The following is a 27,508-nucleotide window of genomic DNA, read 5'->3' on the forward strand; positions in this document are numbered from 1 at the left end:
CTTCCAATGTATTTATAACTCACTGAGGGAAATTCACTGTTTGCACTGGGTAAGTGCAAAATTTAAGCCAAAGCAAATGTCAAGAAACAGAATCTCTAACTCTTGAGAGATTCTTAAATATCTGGAAGAAATGTGGGCATCTGGAATACGTTCTTGTAGATCTGGATTGGTTTAGGTAATCTGTTTTCATTCTTTTTGAGGCAAACTGGAGCCCTTAGGATTGTTCCAAGCAGAGCTGAGAATGTTCACAGCTTAGTTTGAAGTTCATAATAAAAAGAGTTTCCTGACTTGTAATCATCTGAGAGTCTACTTACAAAGGCTTGTTATAGCAACGCAAGCAGACATGAGGCTGAAACCCTTCTTTCATCTGTCCTTTTGGCTTCAAGTGTTATTTCCTTACCTAGTTGACCATACCACTGAGTTTTATTTTTATAAAAAACCTGAGTTTTAATTTATTATTTTAGTTTCATTTTCATTCACGGAATACAGGACTCCAGTGAAGAAGTTAACACACTCTGACAACTGATTTTCTATTCATAAAAGTACCTCCAATTCATCTAACTTCCTCTGCAACATCTTTTCCAAATAGGATGCTCTCTGGAACGGTTGCAGCTTCTCCAACAGAATGGCGTGTGCAGCTGTCCCAGCCTGCTGTTTTATCTGATCAGCCAACTCAGAAATTTGGGAACGGCATCCCACTATGTTCTGAAGACCATTCTGTAAATTCTGATGAGAGAAGAGGAAATTACAAAAGAAAAGGTCAGCAAACGAATCAGATCTTCATTCATGTGCCATTTTCATTTAGTATCTTTTGTTGCTGTAACTAAGCTCTTTTGGTTGATCTCCTCTGTGAGCCAAATTCAGACTTTCACTCAGAGGATAACAGGAGTTGCACCCCCTGACTCTAATGATGGGAAAGGCACAGGTCAAAGTTCAGTGGAAGATCAGTGCAGGCAGTGGGCTTTACTGTTTCTACAGAACGGATCAGGGAGAGAGATTAGCACATCCATCTCTACAGACCAGATTTACACTAGCAGATGGAGAAACTGGCTCATACTGAAATTGAGAAATAGCACTGTTACAAACTTGACAGCTGGACAAGGAATAGCAAGAAGTCATTGTGAAACATACCACTGACTATAAGCGTCATTTACTTTTAACCATGTCTCTCCCTGGAATTTGCCACTGTATCTTGTCTTTACTGTATCAAATAAAGGCTTTTGATTGATGGTAAAGAACAGACATGCTTCCCATAAAAGGAAAATAGCTCTTAGATCCTTACCTCTATCTTTGGAATGGATCATATTGTAAGCTACTGCTTTAGCAAGTCAATGATTTGAAATTATAGAACCATTTAGGTCAGAAAAGACCCATATGATCATCAAGTCCATCTACTGCTTAACACTAGCACGTCCACCATTAAAACGTCTGTAAGTGCTATAGCCACACATCTTTTAAATACCTCCAGGCATGGCAACTCCATCATTTCCCTATTCCAATGACTTTTCCACAAATAAATTCTTCCTGACATCATTCCTGTACCCCTACTGTGCAACTTGTGGTCATTTCCTTGTGTCCTATCCCTTGTCACACGAGAAAAACCATTCTGATTTCTTACACTGTGTACTGGACTTTATCTGTATTTATTGTGGTAATATCTACTACAGGATAAAATTAGACAGATTAAGATACAACTCAAAATGCACATGTAATTTCACATACATGTAACACGGTGTCACTGTTCCCCACTCTTCCAATTCATCATTCATTTTGCAAAATACAATAAATTATATATATCCTACTCATGCAAACTAGAACAGGACCTACAGATTTACTGGCATGCTAATGGTTATGCCATGCTTAGTAGGTGCAAAAATCTTTCCAAAAATTTCCAGAAAACGTGATGCCTCTTTGCTAACTTGTTTACATCTCACAGCTATTAACAGACCAGAAAGAAGTTAAAATGCTTTGTCCTAAGTTTTGCCACTCTTAGTTATTTCTGACATGGTAAGAAACACATGAGCTCTCTTTCCCTTAACAAAAAATTTCTCAGTTGGCTACATGCAAAATAGGAGACTTTGAACTTCTTCCAGTTTGTGGATAAAGTTGCATAAAGTGTGACAAATCTCTGCTCTGTTCTAAAATAAGGATTACTGTATTTCTTTATTGCATTTTGAAGAAACCAAAAATGTCAGAACCTAATGACAGTTTGCCTCCTGAAAGAGTCAAATGTACTCTGTGGTCTCAGTATGAAATCCAATTTACCTAAAGTCAGCAGTGTCTGGAATAATATAATGAGCTCAGAAATCTGTGAACTTATCAGACCAGGCCAAAAAAAGGACCAAAATCAAATAAAACCAAGTTAAAGACAACCGTAAGAGACCTCAAGGTGGTCCTGTATTCTGGAAAACTGGTCTTTTTTTTTGACAGCTACTGATCTAGTAGATATTATCTCTCCTCCCAAGCTGTGCTGCTTAAAGTAAATCATCTTTGGTTTAATGATCCTTTCCAGCATAGGCATGATTTTTTGTATAGAGCAGAAAGGGACAGAGACAAAATATTATTGCTCCTCTTTGGTCCCTATGCTAACTGCAGTTTGATTTGGCCTCAGGACCTGGTCAAAGTATTTGAAGGAAAGAAAAGTTTCTGTTAATAGGAAAAAACAGATTTCATGTTTTCCACTGACTGGATCATTTTTTTGGTGCAAGGGTGGAGGGGAAAAAGAAGGTGTTCATTAGATTTGATGGTTTGTTGGTTTTTTTTTGTAAATAAATCCTGGTTCGTATAAGGCAGCAGAAACTTATTCACGTACCTTTACATCCTGTATCCTCTGTTTCAGGGTTTCTATCATATTATCTTCAGGCATGCGGGCATCCAAAAGCTGAGTGCACTGCTCTTCATGCTGCTGTAGCTTGGCTGCTGCCTCAGTACATAAACTATCACAGGGCTCCCAGAGCTGAAGCGTTGCTTGTGCTGTCCGCAGCTGATCAGTGATGTCTTCATTTACTGAGCTCCACCTGCCAACATATCAAATTATGGTAAGAGCATTTTGCTTGGAGATGGACTTCATGAATCAGAATACCATTTGGTGTAGAAGTCCTAAGGGAGTTTCTTTGCATTCACAGTCGAGTTACTGAAAGCCACTTGACACAGCACTGTTTTGTGCTGTGTGATCCATCACAAAACAGGTAGCATCAGCCACCCTTCACAAGGGTACCCCGAGACAGCTAAGCATTGCTAACAGATTTAAAAACATGACATACATTGAAATCCTACCTCAGCAATTTTATTTAATACTAACAAATGTGGCTCTTTTTTGTAAGCATACCTGGTATGTGCCTCTGTGCACTTCTGATCGATAATCTCCGCAAAGGAGGGGGAGCAGTTCTTCTTCAGATTATTGGCAGCTGCCTGGAGCTTGGCCCAACTTTCTTCACTGTTCTCCAACTCATCCTGAAGAGACTGCAAAACGGATTATTTAAATGAGTTGTGAAGATCAGTGACATATGCATAGCTTCCACCATAGATCAGAAGGGATACAGTAGCAGTAATGCTACACACCTGCAGCACAGAACAGAAAGTTTGCAAAGAATGTAATGTGTGATCCTAAAAATTAAGAAATTAAAAGAGAAGAGGTCAAAGCGAAAAAATTCTTCAGTCAGCTTATTTTAAACTGAAGTGAAAACCAATTGCTTTGAAGTTACAAAATTAATGCACTAGGAATCAGAATGTCTTGTTTTTGGCTGCTGTTCCATGGAAATTTCTATTAGTGGTAAAGTTGGCTCAGTAACTCATGTCTCCATCTCCACTGCATTCCTCTCCTCCTGACATAGGAGATTGCAGAACCCTGCCATGGATCACATCAGGAAATGGTCCAGATTAAAGACGAATAAGGTGATGTAAGGAAAGAGGTAAAAGGTCCCCAGTTCCTCTTATTTATTATTTGTTCCTAGATGAGAGTGGAAATGTTTAAGCAAACTTTATTGCTGAGATGTGCCCAGGATTTACCATCTCAGTCTGACCTGTATCACTGCTGATGTAACTTGAAGATGAGCCAAAAGAGGTACTCTGACACAAGTGTAAAGACAGGTAAGAAGATTTTGGCCATATCTTTTTAAAGCAGTCAGACCCAAGGCCAGTCAGAATGCCCACTGTTAAGAACTCAGCCTCTATAACAGCAGCAGGACAACCCACAAATCTAGAGACATGGTTCCTTGCCCAACTTTCTCTCACACCCCTGGTGCACTGTATCTCCTCTAGCTGAAGCCTGGTGGCAGGTCATCTCCCTGGGAAATGCAAGTGAAAGGGTAAATTCCATTTCAGCCAATGAGCCAAGAGCCAACATCTTTCATTTCCTTAGTGAATGCGAAGTTTAAAGTGAGAAATCTAGAAACAAGAATCAGTGTCTCTGGTGAGAAAAGAATAAAGAAGTAAAAAAAAAATCCACTGACTTCTGAGGCACTACAGTAAAAAGGAAGCTGCTTGAGAGAAAAATGTGTGGTTCTTTCTCAGTGAAGTTTGTTTGAAGGCACAGAAGTAAGCACAGAATTAAGGCTACTTCAGCAGATTTACCTGGAGAGTTTTGACCTGTTTTTTCAAAGCTTCCAGTGATGGCACAGAGGGCTTGCACTGGTCTATGCAGTACAAATATCTTGTCATCAGCAGGCTGACTTCCGCATAAATGTCATCATATACTTTCCATTGCTCCAGTATTGACTGCATTGAGGTTTTCAGCTGTGCAACCTACAAACAAACCACTTGTGTTACAATCTCTTAACAATACAGCCTGCCAAAACTACTGTCTAGGAACTATGGGATTCTCTCGTGCAGTCAAATGAGAGATTTCCTTCTCATTTTCTCTTTGCTTCTTTCATTATTGCAATCTTGTTGCCCTGGGGCAAGCAAGTTTCCACACTCCTTCAGTGTGACTTACCATTTTTACCCTTCAGTATCAGGTAAGAACACAGTGTATGTCCTGGGTTAGATGAAACATTAATCTAGTTCAGTATCTGCTTTCACTCATGCCAGTACCAGGTGCTTTGGCAAACTGGGCAAGGCAAAAAGCATGTTTCCATGGAACCTGTTCAGGTGACAGACTTCAGTTCCAGCTATGCATCCACTTAATGGAAGATGAAAGCTTTTCCAAACCATAGTGAGTACTAAATAGACTGCGTGAATCACCATAGCACAGTATCACAGTTCCAGGCACACAGGAGTAAATGGATTAATCAACATTATTCTCATTTGAATCATGGTGTAGGTGGGAAGAATCTCTAATTGCTTTTTGTAGCCTGCAGCAAATCACCACCCACACAAAGACAGAAAGACATTATACTCATGAAATGTCTCTGGGCCTCAGATTCACAGTCTCAAGATCAAACTATGGATAGTACAAGCGAGGTACTATTATCTCCTTAGCCATGTATTTGAAGTCACAGCCAGGCTCCTGCTGAGGCCAGTTGTACACAGGAAGAAGACTGCTCTGAGTTTCATTGCTCGTGCAAACAACTAGGATGTAACAAGCTGCAGTTTCTAAGTTCCACACTTAAGTAATAAAATACTAAAATTAACATGACCTACAGATTCTAATTAGAATCACTAATCACTATGCTGCTAATCCTGCCAAATTCAAACCTCAGCTCCACACCAAAATGAAGAACTTTCCTTTTTCATCATGCACATACCCACAAATCTGTTTTCTAGATGAGAAACAACCACATAACCTCAGTTGAGACATTAAGCAAGAAGTGCAACCTCATCCTGGACTGACGTCTCATATGGAAGAGTTCAAGTAAAAGGATTCAAGTTTCACAAAGTTTTGAGGAATGAGATCAGAGCACTTGTAATAAAAAGTATAAAGGAATCTTATCTATAAACAGAATTGCTGGATCACACATAATCCTCAGATATATATGGCTACTTATTATCAGAAATTAAAACCCTTAGCTGTAGCCATTATTAGATCTTTTGTATCTATCAATTACACCTAGGTAAGAAAGATCAGTTTCAAGTCTAAAGCTAATATAACTACGTATGCAGACTGTCCTGGAGTCAGTTTGTATGGAAAACCAATCTGCCTGTTTTTCCTTGAAGCAACCGAGGACTATGTAGGGTTTGAAGACAGTGGAAGCCACCCAGTCATGAAGAGGAAAGGGCAGCTGGGAGGCAAAAAAGCTCCAGTGCAAATGGAGCATATTCCAGACAAAGAAGACCAGAGTACAAACTAGAGAAGCAGATCAATTAAGAAAGCATGAGATAACAGAAAAATATCCATGCCATTTCTTTATTTTCTTAAACTGCAGATGGGTCTCTGTATCTCCCCCCCCTGTATTCAAACTGCTTTGACATCAGACTTTTTTTCTTTCTTCATTTTGGAAACAGGTTAATTTCTGGTATGGGACAGACTGAAATGGAAGTTCTTAAAAGGTTAAGATTAAGAATACTCTGTGGGTTTTTTGGTTTTGTTTTTTGTTTTTTTGTACCAGCTCCTGATACTTCATAAAGAAAATTAATAACAACAGTGGAAAGTATATGTGCTGGAGGAATTCTGAAATGCAATCAAATCATTTACCTGGCCGACAACACTGTCCTTCATTTCACACAGGTCAGCTATCCTGAAAGACAACACCTCAGGGGTTTGTTCTGTACTACCATTCAAAGACATACTCTGCTTCAGCTCATCAAGCATTTTGGATTTAATTGCAAGCTGATTTTCTAGGTCCTAAATGAGAAATGAGAGAGAGAGAAGGAAGTAAAAGCTGTAACAATAATGATAAATAAGATCTATTAATGACAACATAGAAAAACTTCTCTGTGTAAAGAGCTTAGATAAACTCTACTTTTTAAAACCAGTCTTCTTTGGCCATGCAGCACCACCACCATTTTAGCCCCAATACTGAACAGCTGTTTGTAGGAATTCAAAATGACAGCAGTTGCTTAGGCAGTCTTCTGCAGGTAGAACCAGAACCTTTAGTGTCAGTATGGACATCATGTCTGGGAAGAGATCATCAAGAGCTAATTCCTCAGCCACCATGTGGGCCTCTTTGTAGCTCTCCAGATGCAGAAAGACTTCATCTTAATACAGATGTTCATTACACAACAATTATAAATATTTACACATACAGTGGGCCACAACAATTCCCTATAAAGCTACACTTAAAGTCATGACCTTTCTTTCCCCAGCCTTCTGTCCCTAAAACTTTATCAAATTTTGATCTCGCTTTTATTGAGCAAATAATTTTAATGAAACATTTTAGCCACCTGCACCCAAGCACTGTATCTTGCTGTGAATAGGGCAATATTTTAGCCAAAGGTACCCCGTCTTCTCTCATTCTGACCCTGCAGTATATTTTGTATTTTAAGTGAAGTGTTACGTAATTCTGTACAATAATATCCCACTTACACAATATTTTACCTTGCAATCATCTAATGTGTTCTGCGCAGAGATTAGACTTGCTGGGGTTTGTAAAGACCTCATTCGATCGCTCTGTGCTTCCAGCCAGTTGCATAAAGTCTGTGCTTTGTTCTCGTTTTCGGTAGCATCTTCCAGAAGGTGTTCTAGGTCTTGTATCTAAAAGTTACAGAACATTCTAATTTACACAAACCTAGGGGTGGGCAGAAACAGGGCTGCCCCTCCATGACAAAATTTGAGACTACAGTATTTTTTTTTTTTCTAAATTGAACTTTGAATGTAAATATAAAAATCTGTGTTCAGTAGTGCTTTTGGAGAAAGAGTGTTTGCAAAATACAGAGCACTGGTATTGCCAAGATCAGAGTTGTGAGACAGAAAGCAATTAAATGCAATCAAACCTTTCTGTTCAGGGATGCCTGCAGCCTGTGCCACCGCAAGTTCACCTCGCCAAGACACTCAGCAAATTCTGTCCTTTCATACCGCTTGCTTTCCACGTCACAAGTGCTCATTTGCAAGAGCGACTGGTTCACAAAATCTACCATCCACTGCTTAAAGTTCATTTCCATCACATATTCCTGGAGGAATTAAAACAAACAACCAGAAAGGAACAAAAGCATAAAACAATTAGCACAGCAGTTTTAATCTGATCAGTTCCAGTGACATAGTGGGCAGTATCAAAGCACCTGAGAACAGCATCCACCAGAGGCTAGGAAACGTTCTCCTGCCTGAGCCCAGAGCACCCCTTGGTAGCCCTGCAAGGCCAGAGAAAAAATAGATCTATGTAGTGATTTGTGCCTTGAAGTTGGGCTCCCTGACATCTGCAGACGTACAAGAATGGTGTGAACCCTTCCTGAGACTGGAGCAATAAACCTCTCTTAAATAAAGCTCTTACTGGAGCTTTAGCATCTAAACAGTCATTAGTCTGCTGCAGCCTCTCTGCAGCGTCATAGACCTGCTCCTTCTTTCTTAGAAGGTCCTTTCCCTTGATAAAATGTTATATTCAAAATCCAAGTTCTCCAGTTAAATGGATTCTTGCAACAGTGCTCCAAAATTACGAGGTACTCCTCGGTGAAAAGGTGGACTAAAGCACAGCACAAACGGAGAGACAAGCTCTGTAAGGAAGCAAAGCTGTCCTGCTCAACACATCCTATAATGTAAATGCCAGAGAAAGAGAATGAGTGAGACAGACTGGACTGCATAAGGAGATTACAGGACAGCTGGCTGCAGCTGTACGCAGGGCAGGCAGTGTTTTGTGTGGCAGAGAAGCAAAAAGCCTGTTTCAAAACAGAAGGCATCTTTGAGGCTGTTTGGGGAACCCTCCTGAGAGCAAGGGTGAGGATATAACAGTGTCTTTAGGCTGTTTCCATGCTTGTGACAGCAAAACAGTCACAAGCTAAGCCTGGACTTTCAGTTTTCCATTTACCTTGTACTTCTGAAGGAGACTTCTGACTTGAGCTACACTACTTTGTGCATTTATTGGTTCTTCATGTCCTTGCTGTTGTTCCACATGGTCCAGCCAAGTCATTAGTTCAGCAATAGCTTCCCGCGAAGAAAGTTTCTCCATTTGAAGCTGGGGGTAAAAAATATAATTAATCCACACTCCACTTATTGAAATATCAAGGAAGATGACATCTTGCATTTTTAGAAGGGCTCAGGCATTATAATTGCAATTATGGGGCTATGAATTTTACAGTGAGCTCTGAGATTCAGAGAAGATATGACTTAAATTGAAAAAAAAACGCTAGAGAACTCAGAAATTTGAAATAAAATTATTTCTAATTGTAACCGACTGTCATATAAAAGCACAAAGATGATGATATGTGCAAAACACTGTAATAATTAAACAGCAGTATAATGTTGGAGATATTCTGAAAGCAAGACAGACAGCTAATTAAGAGAGAGTTGCTTTGCAGGCCTTATACTGCAGTCAGCTGAATCCCAGTAGCATTTTAAAATAATTATTTAGCTTGAACTGAGAGATAGCAGGAGAGTTCCTCCTTACCTGGTGCAACTTTTCTTGGATAGCTGGGAGCTGTGTAATCAGTTCTCCCCATTTTTGCTCAAACTTTGCCAAAGATGACCTAAGTCCTGCAGTATCAGCCTGCTTCACATGAAAGAGCTGGTTGGCAGTGCTCACCACAGAAGACTTCAGGGAAGATTTGTCATCAACTTCCTTAGAGAATGTCTGAGGTGCATGACAGAATTTTAAAAGAAGGTAATTGTATGTTTAATTAGATAAACAGGACAAACCAGGTTTTCAGTTACTGGATGAACTGTCTTAAATGGATTCTAGCAAGTCTGTAAAGTTCAGAAAATCTAAACTCAATACGTTCTGGCAATATATAAGGCCTTCTTGTGCCCATCCTGGTATAATGCTGGATACTACCTCTTGCTCCATGGGGATTAGAAATATCTCCATCTCCAAATCACACAGAGGTCAAGGGAGCAACCCTAGCTCTCAAATCTCTGTCCAGCTCACACCCACCTATCCAACCTCCACAATGCAATGCTCTGTCAGATTTCACATCAAGGCAGAAAATCCTGGCTGGTTGTACAGCACCAGGGAGCATGCAAGGACATGAAATTTAGAATATGCTTTTCTACAGGTTTTCTCTTTCCTGATTTTGGCTGACCAACCCCACAGTCTCAGTGATTTCATTCCTGCTCCATGAGTTCTCTTCAGTTGGTAAGAGGCCTATCAGCTGAGCTAAACTGCTGTATCTGGCATTTGGCATCAGGAGCAAGAGAGAAGCCATGCTATTATTATTCTATAAATGCATAACAGATCTTGGCTGGATTGTGATATATTGTAACTGGGAGCTATCTATGAGAGGATCCCATTCTGATTTTACACAGGCTGGCCTAGCAATCTAAAGGAAGTTTTTCTGTGGCCTCCCATCCTCAATGTTCTCCATTCAGGTAATGGAGTAGCTCTGGGGCATGCTGTCATTTCAGTGTCATATTTTGCTGGCAGCTTCTGGGTTATGGTAAATACAAAAAAACACTCAAAAGGATCACTTGCATTAGAAGTCATAATGTATCACCTCAATCTGGTAGGAGATCAGACTTACAAACAAGCTGTCGATGTTATCCCTGATGGTGGGAAGATCTTGTGACACGTTGAGAGACTGCTCCTTCCAAAATTTCATTCTCTGCTCAGCAGAATCCAGCCATTTCCTTAACTCCTCTGAGTCTCTGTTGTAGCTAAAAGAAGGAAACAAAACACAGACATATGTCTCCTATCTAAATCTAGGATGTATTTCTCACCTTCCAAATTGCCCATACTGTAAGGAGGCATGTGCTATTCTGACACCTCTCACACACTGACTCTTGGTTAGAGCCATGTGAAAGCACAGAGCATGTTTGAGTCTTTCCCCTTCAGAGAGGTTCGAAATCCAGCTTTAGGCAGCATTTCAACCAGGTCTTGAATGTCTATAAGGGGGATCATTTACATGTGGAGTTGTGCACTATGCCTTTGGGAATAAAGGCTAGCTTGCATTCATGCGAGTCAAAGTACTTTAGTCACCATGATTGCAGCACCTGTTAGCACTTCAAATACATGATCAGCAGCACGATGCAACATTCACCTTTGTACTCTGACTTAACAATGACAGCAATCAAAACCGTTCCCACAGAAGTAAATGGGAAACAAAGCAAGTGCAAGAAGATCTGCTATGTAATAAAGGGTCAGTTTTCTGATTACCACTGCTTTATTTTTTTCTGGTTTGAAGTAAAAGGCACTACATCATTTCATAATTGCCTATCAGTTATTTCAAGCTGGTATCTCCAATTGCCTTCTGAGTTATAACCCACCTGACCAAGAGTTTGAGTAATGTTTGAAGTTTGTGTAGTTCATTGCCAACTTTTTTGGTTAAGGACAACCACTGCTCTTCCAGCTTCCTGATCTGACTTGTTATTTCTGGACAGCTCACAGCAGTCAGCAATTTCTTCCCTTCTTTCACCATCTGGTACAGCCTGGCATGCTTCTCATCAACAGTGCTCTTGATTTGCTATTAGAATATGGCAAGTTTGTAAAACAATTAACATTTTAAAACTCAAAAACATGACTAGCAAAACATGTATCATTTGTTCTAACATCTTAATCTTACATTCAATCTGTTATGTATTTTGTTTTCCATTCTGAAACAATCTGTACTTCACTGTGTGTAAACTTCAGGCTATGAACTGAAGCTGTAAGACCTGACTGCCTCATCTGAACATATGACCATTGCCAGCAGAAAATTACTGCCTTCCTGTTTTTAGTAGGGCCTCTATGTCTATCTTATTAGAAAAATGTTACTGGACATTTGAATGAAGCTGTTGGGATAAGTACTGAGTGATGGTGGCCAGGAGGAATGAGAGTGAACAGAAGATAATAAATCAAAGACACAGGATCAGTTGGGCTTGCCTAGACAGCTGAATAAAAACAAAGCATGACTGTGCCATAATGACACTTCATTGGAAGGTCAAAATGATAAAAGGGAAAAGAAGAAATTCCGGGAAGGAGATTGGTCCTGGTGAGAAGGCAGAAAAGAGCAATTATATGATACATAAGTTTCTCACTTCTCTCCAGACAGAATATTTAATATTAATAGGGATATTTGTCTAACAGGAATTATGTTCCAGAGAATTTTATTTTGCTTTGTCCTTGAAACTGTGAAGCTCCAGTGCTTGAACCTCTCCCAGAAACATCTTACAAAATTTTATTACTTCGTTTCTGATGTCATTAAAGAAAATGAAGATTTAAGTTTTTAACTAGCCCTTCACTCTTAAGAAATAAATGAAACCAAACAACTTCACAATGACTGGCTATGCAAATATAATGTATCTCCGATATCACTGTGATGGGCATCAAAAGCACCAGAGGGCCACTGTGATTGTCAGTATCTACTGTGAATTTATCTCAAAAGATAGCTCAGAATTTTCAGAGAACATCCCATTGTCCCTTTTATACAATCAGGTACACTGAATCACAGTAATTCTTTTCTGACTTCATAGTCTATGGGTCTAAATACAAAATTGGACTCCCTACAGACCCAATTCCCAAACTTCTAATAGAGTAGGTCCTCTGAAGACATAGGAAGGTCAAGTCTGTGAGGAATGCAGATCTCTCTCGGAGGACATATCACTGAGCTTATGGAACTCTACTTGTCATTTTTATAAAGCAACCACAAAGGCTGCTTTTATATCCTTATATTTGCATGTTTCAAACAGTTTAGATGTTTTAAGCTGGACTTGATGTTCTAAATAAAGGTGTAGCTCTGCCATCAGGCATGCAGTTGGGAACAAGCCAGTAGTCTACTTGCCATTTTCTACAAAAGAAATTTTATTTTCATTGGTCAGACAGGAATCAGGATGGGAGATAAAAGGTAACACAGAAGTTTCCAGTGTACATAACCACACAGACTAAAACAAACAAATAGTGCCCTGCAAACTGGCTTCTCCTCATACTCTAATTTTTTTTTCTTCTGACAGCCTTACAGATTCAAGAACAAAACTAGTTAGAGAGACATCAATACCTGGAGAAGTGCAATCCTTTCCATTAATCTTTCTTCTGTTTCTTCAACCAAATTCACAGATGGCAACATAGAAGCAAGTGCCTCTAACTCCTTATTGAATGCTAGACATTCATCATCAAATTCAGTCCATTCCTAAAAAACAAATCACATCATTAATGTAACACACATGGGCATTTTCACTACATCAGACTTAATGCTTAACCTAGCATAAGCAGCCCTTGTGTTAATGAAACAGAACACATAAGCAGTTAAGCAAAATGAAAATACTAAAGCGAGACATGATTTTAACACAGATAAAATAGCTCAATGAATATCTTCAAGATACTTAGTTTGAAAGAGGTATGCTTCAGTTTTCACTTCCTTAGGGGGGTTTTAAGAGCAACCTTTGTATTTAATTTTAAAATAGTACCAGTATTTTATGACTATAATGGCTCTACTGTCAGACCAGGCATTACAAAATTACTGCAACGAAGTCATGCAGTCCCACCCACATCACAGTAACAGACTGAAATGCCCACTTCCAAAGGTGCTTCAAGGCAAAAAAACAGTTTACTGCCACACAGAGAACAAGTTGCTATTCAACAGAGATATGAAAGGACAACTACTAGAGAAAGAATCACTGCTGTGGTAGTTGCTTCTGGAGGAACCCTTTCCTTCTCCCTTCAGCTTTTACCGTGGGTTTCTCTTGGCTCATTACCTTTAACAACTTCTCTAAGTGTATACCGTACTGGCTGGCCTTCTGCTCCAGCAATCTGACTTCATTCACCAGCCCTCTCCAGAATTTCTCTCTCTTTTGCAGGACAGAGGGATTCACTTTCTTGGAAAATGCTTGCATGAAAGCCATGTGAGTCATGAGGTTGTGGAAAAAGTCCTGAGAAAAAAACAAATTAAATCTTGCCATGTAAGAGAAACCATGCACCTGGGGCAAGAGTATGCAGAAGAGAGAGAGGGCTCACTGAGAAAAGCAGACGCTTTCAGAGTCCATCAAAGCTAGATCAGCAGCCTTCTACCCAAATGCTGCATCAGCCCAAGATGGGTTACTGATAATTCTGCAGTCAGACTAGGAACCAGTGATGAGTTGCATATACTGTTTTCATTTATGCATTTATAAAGAAAGATCATCTACATTTACACCTTCAGTTCATATGAAATACAAAGATATTGGAGGACAAAAATGGAAGAGTTTTAACAATACTTGAGTTTAGTGTGAGGGGAGGATCTGGCTGTCACCAGACAGCCATTGCTCAGTTTCTCTAACCTTGATGGGAGATGGGAGAACTCCAATCATCAGGCATGACCAGATCTAAGGGCTAAGAAGTGGGAAGGACACAAAGAGCTTGATTTAGTTATAGCTCAGCCAACCCCGGGGGAAACGGCTGAATCTCAACAAAATACTTTCCTCCCTGAAAATGTTTTAAGGACTTAACATTATACTTCCATCAAGATCTTCTTCACTAAGAACTAATATTAGTACAAGGATTTCACTTTAGGACTGTATCCTAGACTGTGTGAGCACTCTGATAAGTCTCGATAGCCAGGGCAGGAACAATTAGTTTTGCAGTTCCTTCTTTTGTAAATCAACGTGTGTAAGTTTGGAATGTAAATCTATTCTGTATTTGTTTTCCTTTGTAAATACATTCCAAACATTTTACTTTGCTAAGGGTAATTTGTGAGTAAGTGACAAACATCATTCTTACGGCTCTAAAGTAGTGATCTGCAGTGCTTGGCATGCTGAAGCAATTCTATAGGGAGTTTGAGCTTACGTGGAGCAGTTAAATCAAGGCATTAACATGACAGAGATATTTTGCAGTGACTAGCATTGGTCATGGCTTCTTATCAAGCAGCAGGACAATCAATGGGGACGCACATGTATTCTAAGGATCTTCCATCAAACACACTGCACTGGGAACAAGGAACGGTGGACTGACAAGAGGAGGATCTAAAGTACCCTCCCTTCAGAAAAAAAGCTGTTATGACTAAGTTTCCTCCATCAGATCACAAGGACATAGAATGCTGGAAGCAAAGCCTCAGCTCTCAATTGTTAGACAGCAACTCCAGGAATCTAATTACAAAAAATTGGAAGGACATGTTTTCTTCACACATCTTTATGTTCTGAGGTAAGTCACAGCACATTTTACACTGGCAAAACTGAAATCCTGATTTTAATATACAACCAAAACTGCAGTTGTAATAACTTCTCTTTCTTGTTGTAGTGAGTCCTATTTTGGATTATTAAAAGCTTTGCATTATTTTCTGCATGAACTTGAGTCCCTCTTGTATGCTATCAGATAATTTCTCTATGATACTCAAAGAAAACTCATTAAACAGTTTTCTGGCTGTGCTCATCTGACAGGAGCTGGGCTGTGAAGAGAATCCCATACCTTGTGATTTTCCAGGTGAGATTGTAGAGCTGCTCTGCTTTTTGTCAGCTGCTTTGCATCTTGTGCAATCTTCTCTTGTCCAATAGCAACTAGCTCTGCAAACCCACAAAGTAAGTCCTCATATTGGCTCTCACTGATGGAAGGAGAATTCAGCTCCACATATTTTGCTTTCAGAATCCCCCACATGTCATCCAACACATCCTGCAGTGTGAACAAAGTTTAGTGATTCATGAAATACATAAACGAATCCTACAAATCCAAGTGCACATTCCCAGACTGCAAAATAACTATCAGCCTTTTGGTGCTTAAAAAACATTGCAGAGAAAAATCAAACCTTGCTGTATAAGTAGAAACTGTACTGTGTTCTTACCTCTAATTTATAAGCTTCCTGGATTAAGGTGACAGGTAACTGGAATCTTTCCCCATAGCCTCTCAGTTTTGCTACTTGGTTTTCAAAGTTTTGCAGTTCCAAAGCACAGGCATCAGTTTTCTGAAATTAAAGACAAAATATAAGTTTATGAGATGAACAGACAAGACCGTTCATGCACACCTTACTGGGTTTGCGTGGCACAGCCAGGAAGGAAATATAGGTCTTGTGTCTCAGTATGACATTCAACATGTTTCAGTTTACTAACTCAACAGCCATTATTAGAAGGAATCTGGCCTGAGAAAATACCATTTTCTCATGAATTGGAAAGGTTCAATCAGGGATGGATTGAGACAAGTTCTTTCTGAACAAAGGGAAGTTATGTACTGCTGATGTTCTTTTTCTAAGAGTGATTGCTTCACAGAATATGTTCAAGGCAGCAGCCCCTGCTTGGGATCTGAAAAGGCTTTCAGCCTGGCAGAAAATAAGCCTGTAAACAAGGCTATGAGCCCTTAACAAAAATGTCTGTGGAACCCCTTTTTGCTCCAGCAGCAAGTAGATGAGCATTCTGGGGAGGATATGCAGCCTGTCCATTTCTAATTCTCTGCTAATCCCTGCAGAGGTTGAAGAAAACTTTAACTGGTCAAATGCCACACTATGATGAAGTGCTTATACCTCCTGAATGAGCAGATACAATGCAGTCCTATTTCCATGAAGAAAAAGCGGAGCTTTGAATATCAGGAAGGCATAATGTGTGGAGTGCCTCACTTTGTGTAGCTTTTTCTCTTCTCTGCCATAGTTTGGGGTGTATTTGTTCTAAGAGGTTGTGGGGACACTGGTTCCTCCCCGTCAGTTAGTAAAAGGACTGGAATTAAGTCCAACTATGGGCCGGGATGAGTAGGTAAAAAGGGGTGATAAATACTGAACTCTCTCCTCTCATTCTTAAAACATAAGTGAGACTCAAACTTTTGAAAATATAAAACAGTAAATCACAGAAAACTGGCAACATTAGCTTTTCTTTTCCCACAAATGAAATTACCTGAAGCTGCTCAGAAACATTATGTCCACGAATTGAGTTCAAACATTGTTGCAAAGTAGCTTTTTTCTCAGTTAATTGATCATAAAGCAGCCTGGTTTCATTCTGAAAAAGTAACAATCGTCAGAAGTATATCACATACAAGTATAGTAACAAGCAGACAAAAATACAGCAAACAAGACAACTCTCTCTTACAGAAAAAGCACTTTTTCACTTTAACACACAAAAAAGCATACACATTCTGTGCTCAAAGGAATAATTTAGAGAGGGAAATTCCCTGTCAGCGTATAAAAAAAATGAGATTTCTCTGTCACAATGATCTTCTGTGACTGTAAAGATCTGTGAAACTTACAGAGAAACAAATTCTTCTCGTCTGAAAATGACAAAATAAGTCTATTACTGACAACTGATGGAGCTCAATGGATTCTGCAGGAGTAAACATAGCAGTATCAGCCCTGTTATTGTTTGGAGACAACGTCACTGTGTTCTTCAAAGGAACTATTTTATTATTCAGCAGCACAGATAAGCTGACTTGATGATGAGCCACTGCAGCTCTGCTGAACATCAGAAAATGTATTTTAAAGACCAAGTTCTTCTTTCTTTCAGAAAGGAAAACATAACTTTGCAAGACTGTGGCACACTTTCTGCTACTGTGGCACAAAATCTCAAGGAACAGTAAATACCAAGGGTTAAACCAATCTCCAACCAACCAATCTCTCCAGATGGCTGTAGAGCAGACACTGCACCCAAAAAGCAGCGTCTCATAACATATATTCTGAGAACAACAGAGCTTTTGGCACTGCACTAACTTTGATCACTCCTGAATGCACGAGGCGGAAGAAAGGATGCACAAACCCTTCCCTGGCCTAATCCTTCCCCACAGACACTTGGTTTAGCCTGTAGATCAGCATACATGGGATTCTGAGTTACTTCTATACTTTGCATGCAAATTTTCTACTGTGATCAAGGCTTCTGAGGCAGTCAGCTCTGTAAACAGCGCTGCAAAAGCAAAATATATTTGCTTCTTGAGAGACCAAGACAAGTTTGTTCAGTACCAAAAAAAAGACCATTACAGATGCCTCATTTGTAACCCGAATGCATTAACACTGAGAAGTCTAACAGATGCTGTGAAAAAAGATGTGCATTTGGCAGTGCAGTACCTGATAACTGGTATTATGATCCAGCCCAGCTTTCATTGAATTGCTCCTTGAAGCAGTGGCAGCTTGAGTCTGTTCCAACCATGCCTGTAAGTTGTTAAAGCACTCACAGAACACATCTGTGCTCCCACCAGCACAGGTAATAGACTTTAAAAGATCATCCTTTTTATCACTCAGATCAGCGTGAAGTTTTTGCAGCTCAACAGAAAGAGTCTAAAGAGTTGGAAAAAAGATAACATGAGTGAAAATGGTCTCTGTCAAAGGAGACCTGCCTGTAAAATGCAGTGGTACACGAGCTGGCAGTTTGCTAACGGGCAAAAGGCCCAGATCTGTGCGCCACCAAATAACTTGATTGTGCTACTCCCATGTAATACTAGCAAAAATGAGAGGAAATGTCAGGCCATATACATTCTTGTTGCAAAAGAAATCCACCATGGCTCCTCCTTCCCCTGGATGTTCTAGGAAAGTTACCTCATAAAGAACCTGCTGCACGGCTGCCTCTTCAGTGGAGAGGACTGAGGTGTTTAACATCTCCTCCATATTATCCAAGCACCGGCTGATTGCCAGAAGTAGCTCAAACAGTTTTTTGTCCAAATTGGAAGAAACTTCCTCTGCCACATTCTCCTGTGTAAAGGCAAGTCAGAATTTTTCACTACTTTAACCCAAGGCACACCTAAGATTTGTTTGCTTGCATGAAGTTAGAAGTTTAGTCAGCTAATAATAATAAAATGCAGTTCATGAAATACTGAAGGACAGTCTTGGATGGGACAGCTATATACATGCAATACTCAGAGCTGTCCAGGCCAAAATTGAGAGTGACCTTCAGTATATTAGGAGCGGATGTAGTTTCACAGGTTTCTAAACTCAGGAACAGGCACAACAGAACTTGCCTCGTCAGCTCATATATTGCATATTTACTAAAGTCATTTACAGGGTCCTCATTTAACAGAGCCCGAGGAACAATCTGGAACAATCTTTATCCATACTAGCATGTCTTTGGATTCAGGTAGCAGAAGTGTCATGGTTGAAACTTGCAATCTTTCTCCTCAAAATCCTAAGCTGAATGTACATTATACCCCCCAGCTGCTACAAAAGGTACAATAAGTCCCGTTTGCAATACTAAGATTACTGTCTATGTTTCTCAATGCCCAAACAGTGCATTGTGTCTAGATTTCCTGGTGTTTTTGGCAATGCTAAAACATGCCATTTGTACCTGTGCATGCACCACGTTTGCTTCTTGGCTTAGGTCTCCCAGCTGCACAGTGTATGTTTTCAGCTCTTCCACGGTTGAGGCTCCTGCATTTGGGAACGCACCCCGGGGCAGCATGTTCAGTTTTGTTGTAATCTGACATTGAGAAAGAGAATGCTGCAGTTATGTGAACAGCTCGAATGTTGTCTGGGCTATGGGTAACTACATAACATCCCTTTTAAAAAACATTAAAATAGAAGTGTCAACTTATTAATATAAAACACTAGGATAGCATTCCCTTTTTGCTGTCAAGAATAAATTGGTTAGGCTGTGTCCTGATCAGAGCACGACTGAAAAAAAGAGCCTCTGATTCCCTCTTTTAGGGGCTACAGGCTGTAGCCTGTATTAAAGCAGGCTTGCTGCCCACTGCAGTACGTGAGTATGAGCAGTCATTCATCCTTTTACATGACCAATTTTCTTCCATTTAATGCAGTACTCTTCTTCTTTCAGAGAACAAATCGAGTCATTCTAATTGAATGTGAACAAAACTGCTAGCAAAAGAAAACACTTTTTCCAAGCAGTAAAATTCTGCAGTCTGCTCTGAATAAATGCATAGCACTTTCTTATGGCAGTGTAAAACCACTTTTGATAAGTCAGAGAGAATGCAAGAACGCTATGGTGAATCATAGAAGAAAATTCAAGCTAGAGTTTCTTCTGACCAAAATGTTCTCACTTGCAAGAACTGAGACTTAATCCACATCCATAAAAATCAGCTGGGAGCTGGCTGGATAAGTCGCCTAATTTCCTTAAAAGAATTAAGCAGATAACATCAGCTCTGAATGCTAACTGCCAGAATTCACCTACGTGTTCCCACACTACTTCATAGTCATAGCTCCAGAGTCATCTACCTCAAAGTAAAATTAAAAGACAATCATAAAAGCAGTATGCAGTAACAATTTCTTCTAGAGAGCACTTGCAAAGATTTCAGTTATCTGATGAAGAAGAGACATGATATGATGACTCAAGGAAGGTACCCTAATAGTTATCTTCACCCAAACCAACAGGCTGCACAAAGAGTGCTTTACTGAATTGAAACGGACCTGAGGTTCCACAAGCTGGCAGAGAGGAGACTTCATCTTTGAGGAAAGCTCTTGTTGTAAATATTGCCATTTATTACCCGTTTGGTCCTTTGGAGCTAAGGTGGGATCAACCTGCTTGCTTTTTGGATCAGATTCCCCATTGCTGTATTAAGAAAAAATTATTAGAATGTCAAATACTAAAGTAGAATAAACAAAACTAGATTTGTAAAACTGCTGGTGTAAGACTAGTTTCTATTATACCTGTCCCCAAAACAGAATGCAACCAAACGCATGGCTGGGAACAGACACCCAACTTGTCCTCTGCTTGGCCTGCTTCAGCTCATGGAAGGCATCAGTCCTGCCTGACATCAAGACTGACTGTGGGCATTCCAGTCAGCCCAGTATCAAGGAAGCTGTCACATAAATGACACTCAGTTTCCCCAGACTGCTGATAGTAGAAATCCCCCAGCTCCTGCAATTTTTCTTCTACAAGCACAGGAGTGCTTTGCAGTGCTCCTGCAAAGTTTCTGTGGGTTTGGGAAGTTGTACATAACTGAATGTGGGGAGTGATTTTATTGCTTTGTACCTGGGTTCTGATTTCACACCATCCTCAAACTGTGGCTGCATTTTTTCCACACATGACTCAATGAAGTCAATGAGGTTCTTCTGCTCTGCTGCTTTTACTTTCAGATCCTGTGAACAGAGAACAGAATGAACAATAAAAATCAATTGTGTTTGCAGTATTGCTCTGAAATTATTATTGTGCTTTTCCAATCGCCTTTCACATGAATCCATTTAGCAAGCAAAATTAAGAATGCCTCTATCAGGAAAAAAAGCAAGTAGTGTCTAAATATGATGTTACCAAACAATTTTCTATAAATATGTATTTTTACAGAATATCCAGTTAGCAAAACAGAAGTAGTTCACAGAGCACAGAGTTTCACAGGATATCTTATAATGTTAACAATGACCTTGGAGTCATTCCGAGTTAGTTCATGGGAGAATGTTCACAAAGCCTTTGAGTCAAATCCATCTTCAAAAGAATCACAGAATGGCCAGGGTTGGATCTTCAAGGATCACAAATCTCCAACCCCCTGCCACAGGGCCACCAACCCCCACATTTAATGCTAGACCAGGCTGCCCAATCTGGCCTTGAACACCCCCTGGACGGGGCATCCACAGCCTCTCTGGGCAGCTGTTCCAGCACCTCACCACTCTCTCTGTAAAAAACTTCCCCATTGACATCCAACCTAAATCTTCCCTCCCTCAACTTTAAACCATCTCCCCTGGTCCTGCAGTTATCTACCCTTTCAAAGAGTTGATTCCTCTCCTGTTTGTAGGCTCCCTTTAGGTACTGAAAGGCTGCAGTGAGGTCACCCCCCAGCCTTCTTTTCTCCAAGCTGAACAAGCCCAGCTCCCTCAGCCTATCTTCGTAGGGAAGGTGCTCCAGTCCCCTGATCATCTTCGTGGCTCTCCTCTGAACCCTCTCCAACAACTCCCTGTCTTTCTTGTACTGGGGGCTCCAGACCTGGACACAGTACTCCAGATGGGGCCTCACAAGAGCAGAGCAGAGAGGGACACCACCTCCCTGTTCCTGCTGGCCACCCCTCTTCTGATGGAGCCAGGATACCACTTGCTTTCTGAGCTGCAAAAGCACACTGCTGGCTCATGTTAAGCTTTTGATCCATCAAGACCCTCCAGGTCCTTCTCTGCAGGGCTGCTCTCAAGGACTCTCCCTCCAGTCTGTACGGATGACTGGGATTCCTCCGGTCCAAACGCAAAACTGCCAAACCAGTTTCAGTATACAGCTTCAGATTTAAAAATACATCAGCACTTTAAACACATGAAATCGGGTGGGTGACGCCATCTGAACCAATGTGATAAAAGACAAGGGTACCATACAATTTTGCAAGAATCATAAACCTTTTGGACAAAAAAGAGTTTCCAGGGCTTGGAGGCCTTTCTCCATCCTCTCTAACTCCACAAATCCTCTAGGAGAGGTGTATAAGGTACCTGCCCTTGGCAGACTTGATCCCACAGTGAAAACTGCAGCAGCTAATATACACAGCAGCCCCCTACATGTGCTGTGGATATAGAACAGGCAGAAGAATTACCTGTGGGTGCTGGAAACCATTTTGCTGGAGGAAAGGCTGTTCAGTGAGGCCAAGCTGGGGCAAGCTGGAGCCATTGGAGTGCAACATCTTGAGGGACTCTGGGTCACTCCTCTCCCTGCTGGGAATCTGTAAAGAGAGACCCATTGTGGGAAGGCTTCCAGACTTGACAAGAGGCCAGAATCTCCATGTGCAGTTTGGGGAAATAGCAAAAGCAAAGCTGTTTTGGAACACTTGTAAACAAAATCAGTAGTGCAAAAGCAGCTGGTACTCATGCGAACACTTCTGTTCAGTTTCTGTCCAGGTCTAGCTGGGGGGCTGTGGTACTGGAAAGCTGCTCATGCCACTTAGGTGTTCTTTGAAGAAAGTTACTGCTTTAAGGCCTGTCTGCTGTGATACTATCACAAACATGATGGTATTTTGAAAGAAAGCAAACAAAAAACATCACCAAACATTTTTATCCTTTTCCTGCATTGCTCAAAAAATTTCAGCTACTGCCACTGAGCACTTCAAGCTGAAAAGATGTAGCTCAAAGACTCATTGGAAGTCCCACTACTTACTGCAAATGAAAAATCATCATACCGCAGTGCAAACTGAAAAAATAACAAGTCTGACATTTCTGATTGACTCTTCTCCTTTCCTTGTTTCACATGGTAAGCTCTAACTGTTCTTGTGCTACTACAGAACTCTGACTTTTCCTCGGCACAGAATTCATATGCTTTACCTGCTCTTCACTGTATTTATCCTGAAGCATCATCTGGACTTTTTCCAAATTACACTTCGCTTCCTTCAGCTTCAAGGAAAGCTCCTCTGCCTCCTGTTGGTGGCCTGCACTGTTTCCACCATCTTCCAGTAAACTAAGAACCTTTTGTTCAATCTCTGATAACATCACCTAGAAGTGACAGGAGTCAATTATTCATTTTTAGAAGTACAATATTCCTTTCCTGATAACATTCTTAAAACAGTGCTTACACTTAACCCTATCTAAAATGAACAGAAAGAAGAAAAATTAGCAATAGCTTCACGCTCCCTGGATTTTCTCTATAATAGCCTCTTTTTGCTATGAACAACAAAGTGCATTTAATACAGTGCTAAAGACAAAACTGTTTCAGAACACCTTCTGTGTGGGAAGTTGTATAACTCAGACATTAAGTAACGAGAAAGAGAAGCAGAAATTACCAATAGACTTCATTTGGAATAACTAAGAAGACAACACACCACATCAGAGAAGAAGGCAGAGCACAGACTGACTACATCACCCTTGGGAAGGGTCCAGTTCCGTGGATGTATGAGCTAAACAGACCTCACCGTGAGGCCGAGGCACTACTAAAACTGCAAAACTGTGATAAGTGAGGAAGAAATCCTTGACCTGATGCTCACTGTAAGGCCAGTTTTCACTCCTTCTAATCTCATCAACCAGAAGCATGGCAGAATTTCTGCTCATGTGACAATACAATTTTACCAGTGTATGGAGGGCAGCCTTTAAAAGGAGGTCATCAGTTCTAAAAACAGTTTTGGGCACCAAATAGAGACAGATCATTGGTGTTGACTGGTAAACCTCACACAAATCTTGCTGTGATGAGTTAAGGAGTTACGTCTAACTCTCCACCCACTGCAAGGAGCTACTGGCTTCACAACAGAATCAGCAAAAGGTGAAGCCTGTCTCAGCTGAATAAATTTACAACCTTATAGCTCAGTTTAAGGTGACAACTACCGCTGAAACTATTTTATCTGAAATGCCCCTGGGCTTTCAATAGTGATAGAGGGACATGTGTATCCTAAGGCCAAGTGGAGCTGAGGACAGCAGTCCACCTCCCTGAGCAGCCCCTCCCATCTGCAAAGGATCCTTCCTAACATACAATCATCCAACCTAAATTACCAAAACACAGTACTGGTACCACGCGTTAGCCAGGCCACTGGAAACTGTTGGGATTTGGTTGCTGATTCACATTGTTCTGAATTGAATTACATCTCTGCATTACTTCAAACTCATGTTTATAAAGTTAAATGTGGAGACAGAAACCACAGCTCAACTGCAAAGAAATCAACTGCAATAAATTAATTGTTCTACATCATATCTATCTATCCAGAGACCACTCCTGTTTTGTGCTTTGGATATTTTTCTACATAGATCTTGATTAGGATAGAAAAATATTTTTCTGCTCCTCTGTCCTGTCAAGTTCATGTATTAACATTGAGCCAGACTGCTAAAAGCTGGCAGGAACTCAGCAGGGCCTAGCGTTGCCTGAAGTCTGCTTGATTTTATTGCTTGTGACTGCCCTATCAAAGCCAACACTGACACAAAGCCTGAATGGGATTGAGATACAGCCAGCTACATAAATGTATTCAGGATCTTAATTCCCAGAGTTCAGCAGTCAAGCAGATGAGGATATCGGCCTGGCACCGTGGGGAACTCCAAAGCTGCATGCCTGCACATTTTCTTTTAATCTGTGTGCCAGAGAAAGGAAGCTGTGCCAGGACTACCACCCAGCCCAGTACTTTACGTCAGCTCTGTTGTCTTCCATCCATTTCCAAATGGAAGATCCTAGACCTACAGCAGTACAACCAAATACAGGCTACTCAAGTGGATGAATATCTGTCTTTCCCCCTTCACTGGCAGCTGTGGGGTCCTGAAGTGCAAAAGAACTTACGTACAGTTTAGGAGCAAATTTTACACTGGTCTTTTAAGTCACTCTAAAAAAAAACCAAAAAACAAACAAACAAACAAACAAACAAACAAACAAAAACATTCTTTATTCTTGCTGAATTATCACGATGGAGACCAACAGAAAGCTGCCCTTAAAGAGAGGATGCAGAATTCGCTGAGCCACATTTTCAAAAATAAACTAAAGAAAAAAAGAAGCTGTAGAAACATTCAGACCTCAAACTAAATCCTGCAGGTGTATAACAGCCCCACTGTGTACCACCCTAAAAACAGCTATTAACTGAGCCCTAGGAAAGCTGCACCTGAAACCGAAGCCGAGCTACCGGCTGTCTGCCAAGGCAATGAAGCTGAATAAGCAGGGAGAGGAGAAGCAGTAACTGTAGCTTTCCTGTGTTCACAAACCCCCGGGAAGGGTCGCTCATGGATGGCCAGCAGCACACAGGCTGCTCCCTCTTACCTGGAAATCACCAAGCTGCAGTTCCACCATCTGCTGCATTTTGGGGGTCTGGGGGTCTGAGCCCAGGGACACCTTAGTTTTGTCTAGCCATTGTTCCAGCTCAGCGACCTGGGCCTTGCACGCCTGCAGGATTGTTTCCGGCTCGGGCCTACCACCATCCACTGCTTCCTCTGCGTCTCCCTCTTTCCCTCGAGAGCCCTGGGTGGCGTTGGGGACAGGAGGCGGCGTGACACTCTGAAGCAAAGCACATGAAAAAAAACCCCACAGTTATCTTCCTATTGCTTTCTTTTTCCTTTCTTTCTCTCTTCTCCTTTCTTTCCCCACTCTTTACCAGTGAGAAATGTTTAACTTTCACATTCACAGGGCTCCAAAACAACTCCGTCACCGACTTCAGAGTTCTTAAAAAATATATAATAATTAAAGATAAAAGAAAAAGGAAGGGAAATCCTGCAGGCAGGCGATCTAGGATCTGGTGCAACAGGTTTCCAGACACAATTTGCATCTGCACAGGTATACCTGAGCCACAGGAAGCACGATGACTCACCATTAACCAGTTCTCCCCTGAGGAGAGATGTTTTGCTGTGGGAGTTGGATGGAAGAGCCATGCAGTTTAAAACTGTAAAGCAAGCTGTTGTGCATCATTTAGAAGTTCCTTCTAAGCATTTGGTTCCAACAGCCAAATGAGTTTTATTCAGGCTCTACATCACACAGAAGAATAATGTGTATTTTTAAGTCTATCTTGTGTAATTCTTTTCTCTCGCTTGCTTTGCTTTAAGAAGCAGTACTGCATACTTCCGTAATAAGGAGAAGTCTAAAGTGCTTGGAGATACCAGCAGTTGCTTAGAAGCCTGCACAGCTCTGTATATATCCACGCACATGCAAATAAAGGAAGTTAATAAGTAAATGAAGCACAACGCCTCTGCTGAAAACCACCTGTACCGCTCCCACGGCTCCAGAGCATTCACACACACTGAGATGGCCAGTCACAGTGCATTAGCCTTGTGCTAAAATGAGGGTGCCAAAATGCATTGGTTCAGGTATCAGTGTCTTACTTTGATCATTACTCTTCTGATTTCCCTCTCAGATACCTTGCAGCAGTGTCATTAAACACAGGAAATAGTCTGAATGTAAAATTCTGAAACAGGAAAGTATGCTGATGTACATGCAATTGAAGATATGAAAGTACCAGTTTACTTCAACTTCCACTTGAAATTTTTGGCTTTAGTTCTCAGCCAGTTTATCCTTGTTCATCATTTAATTATATTTTGCCAGTTTGGGCAAAAAATACATATATTTACATATATATATATATATATATATATATATATATATATATTTTTTTAATCCAATCGGATTGCAAAACATTTTGGTCCACTAAAGTAAACGTATTTTGACAATGCCAAAAAAATAACCAAGTATTAAACAGAACACACGCATACAGAAGCATTTATCTATGGCATGCTCTGCCCTTCCCCAGGTAAATAACACTGCTTCAGGAAACTTCATTCCCTTTCTTTACAGAAACAGAAACTCAGATATGCAGCCAAATCAGTTGAATAAAACAAACCAGTTTTGTGTGCAGGTGTAACATCGTTCAGCTTCACACACACATCATGAGTTTGTGTTCTAAGAGTTCGTGTTCTAAGACTGAGATCATAGAGGACATGGAGTGGACAGTTACCAAAACTTACCTGACAAGTAATAGTTCAAACAAGTTTTTGAATTCTATGTTACATTGTAGGCTGCTAGAACTGAGTTTGGAAGGAAAATATGCCAGGAGCAATGAAATCGTATCATTTAACAACTACCAAGATAGTGGGAATAAATTAATGTTAGTGTATACTTAAGTTCTGAATGGAGAACATGAATATAATCAATGGCACAGATCTCTAGACTTCAACACATCTCCGAGGGAAAAAAATGAATATAGCATTTTTAAAAATAAAAGCCTTCCTGTCTCCAAATAGCAACTGATCTTTCAAGTAAATCACCTAGCAGAAGAAAAAAAAAAAAAAAAAAAAAAAAAAAAAGTTCCTAATAGGAGTTACATAGCACGTGGAAATGGACAGAGCAGTAAAATTCTGAAATGGAAAAGATTTTGCAATATTGCAGGCTTTTTTGCTGTCTGGCATGAAT

General features: G+C 40.5%; 1 protein-coding gene across 6 annotated transcripts in view; it reads right to left on the reverse strand.

Annotated features, from left to right (window-relative positions):
* Window positions 1-27,508, reverse strand: part of SYNE2 (spectrin repeat containing nuclear envelope protein 2) — a 155,073-nt gene that overhangs the window by 42,988 nt on the left and 84,577 nt on the right. For 4 of the 6 annotated variants that reach the window (XM_042814203.1, XM_042814205.1, XM_042814201.1 and 1 more), the window contains 24 exons: window positions 25,373-25,606; window positions 22,975-23,142; window positions 22,254-22,379; window positions 20,726-20,832; window positions 20,161-20,302; window positions 19,085-19,216; window positions 18,343-18,495; window positions 17,875-18,084; window positions 16,718-16,819; window positions 15,682-15,801; window positions 15,312-15,512; window positions 13,628-13,801; window positions 12,931-13,062; window positions 11,225-11,421; window positions 10,483-10,615; window positions 9,414-9,596; window positions 8,835-8,981; window positions 7,810-7,986; window positions 7,403-7,570; window positions 6,572-6,721; window positions 4,573-4,743; window positions 3,329-3,462; window positions 2,813-3,017; window positions 547-726 (listed from right to left, as the gene is read on the reverse strand). In XM_042814203.1, the coding sequence (XP_042670137.1) occupies window positions 547-726; window positions 2,813-3,017; window positions 3,329-3,462; window positions 4,573-4,743; window positions 6,572-6,721; window positions 7,403-7,570; window positions 7,810-7,986; window positions 8,835-8,981; window positions 9,414-9,596; window positions 10,483-10,615; window positions 11,225-11,421; window positions 12,931-13,062; window positions 13,628-13,801; window positions 15,312-15,512; window positions 15,682-15,801; window positions 16,718-16,819; window positions 17,875-18,084; window positions 18,343-18,495; window positions 19,085-19,216; window positions 20,161-20,302; window positions 20,726-20,832; window positions 22,254-22,379; window positions 22,975-23,142; window positions 25,373-25,606 (3,846 nt within the window). The remainder of the gene's footprint in view (window positions 1-546; window positions 727-2,812; window positions 3,018-3,328; window positions 3,463-4,572; window positions 4,744-6,571; window positions 6,722-7,402; window positions 7,571-7,809; window positions 7,987-8,834; window positions 8,982-9,413; window positions 9,597-10,482; window positions 10,616-11,224; window positions 11,422-12,930; window positions 13,063-13,627; window positions 13,802-15,311; window positions 15,513-15,681; window positions 15,802-16,717; window positions 16,820-17,874; window positions 18,085-18,342; window positions 18,496-19,084; window positions 19,217-20,160; window positions 20,303-20,725; window positions 20,833-22,253; window positions 22,380-22,974; window positions 23,143-25,372; window positions 25,607-27,508) is intronic. The other 2 variants (XM_042814202.1, XM_042814206.1) reach the window with 1 other exon arrangement.

This window comes from Centrocercus urophasianus, unplaced genomic scaffold (genome assembly GCF_019232065.1).
Source record: "Centrocercus urophasianus isolate 14NV4802_14NV808 unplaced genomic scaffold, USGS_Curo_1.0 seq_14, whole genome shotgun sequence".
Classification (NCBI taxonomy): Eukaryota; Metazoa; Chordata; class Aves; order Galliformes; family Phasianidae; genus Centrocercus; species Centrocercus urophasianus.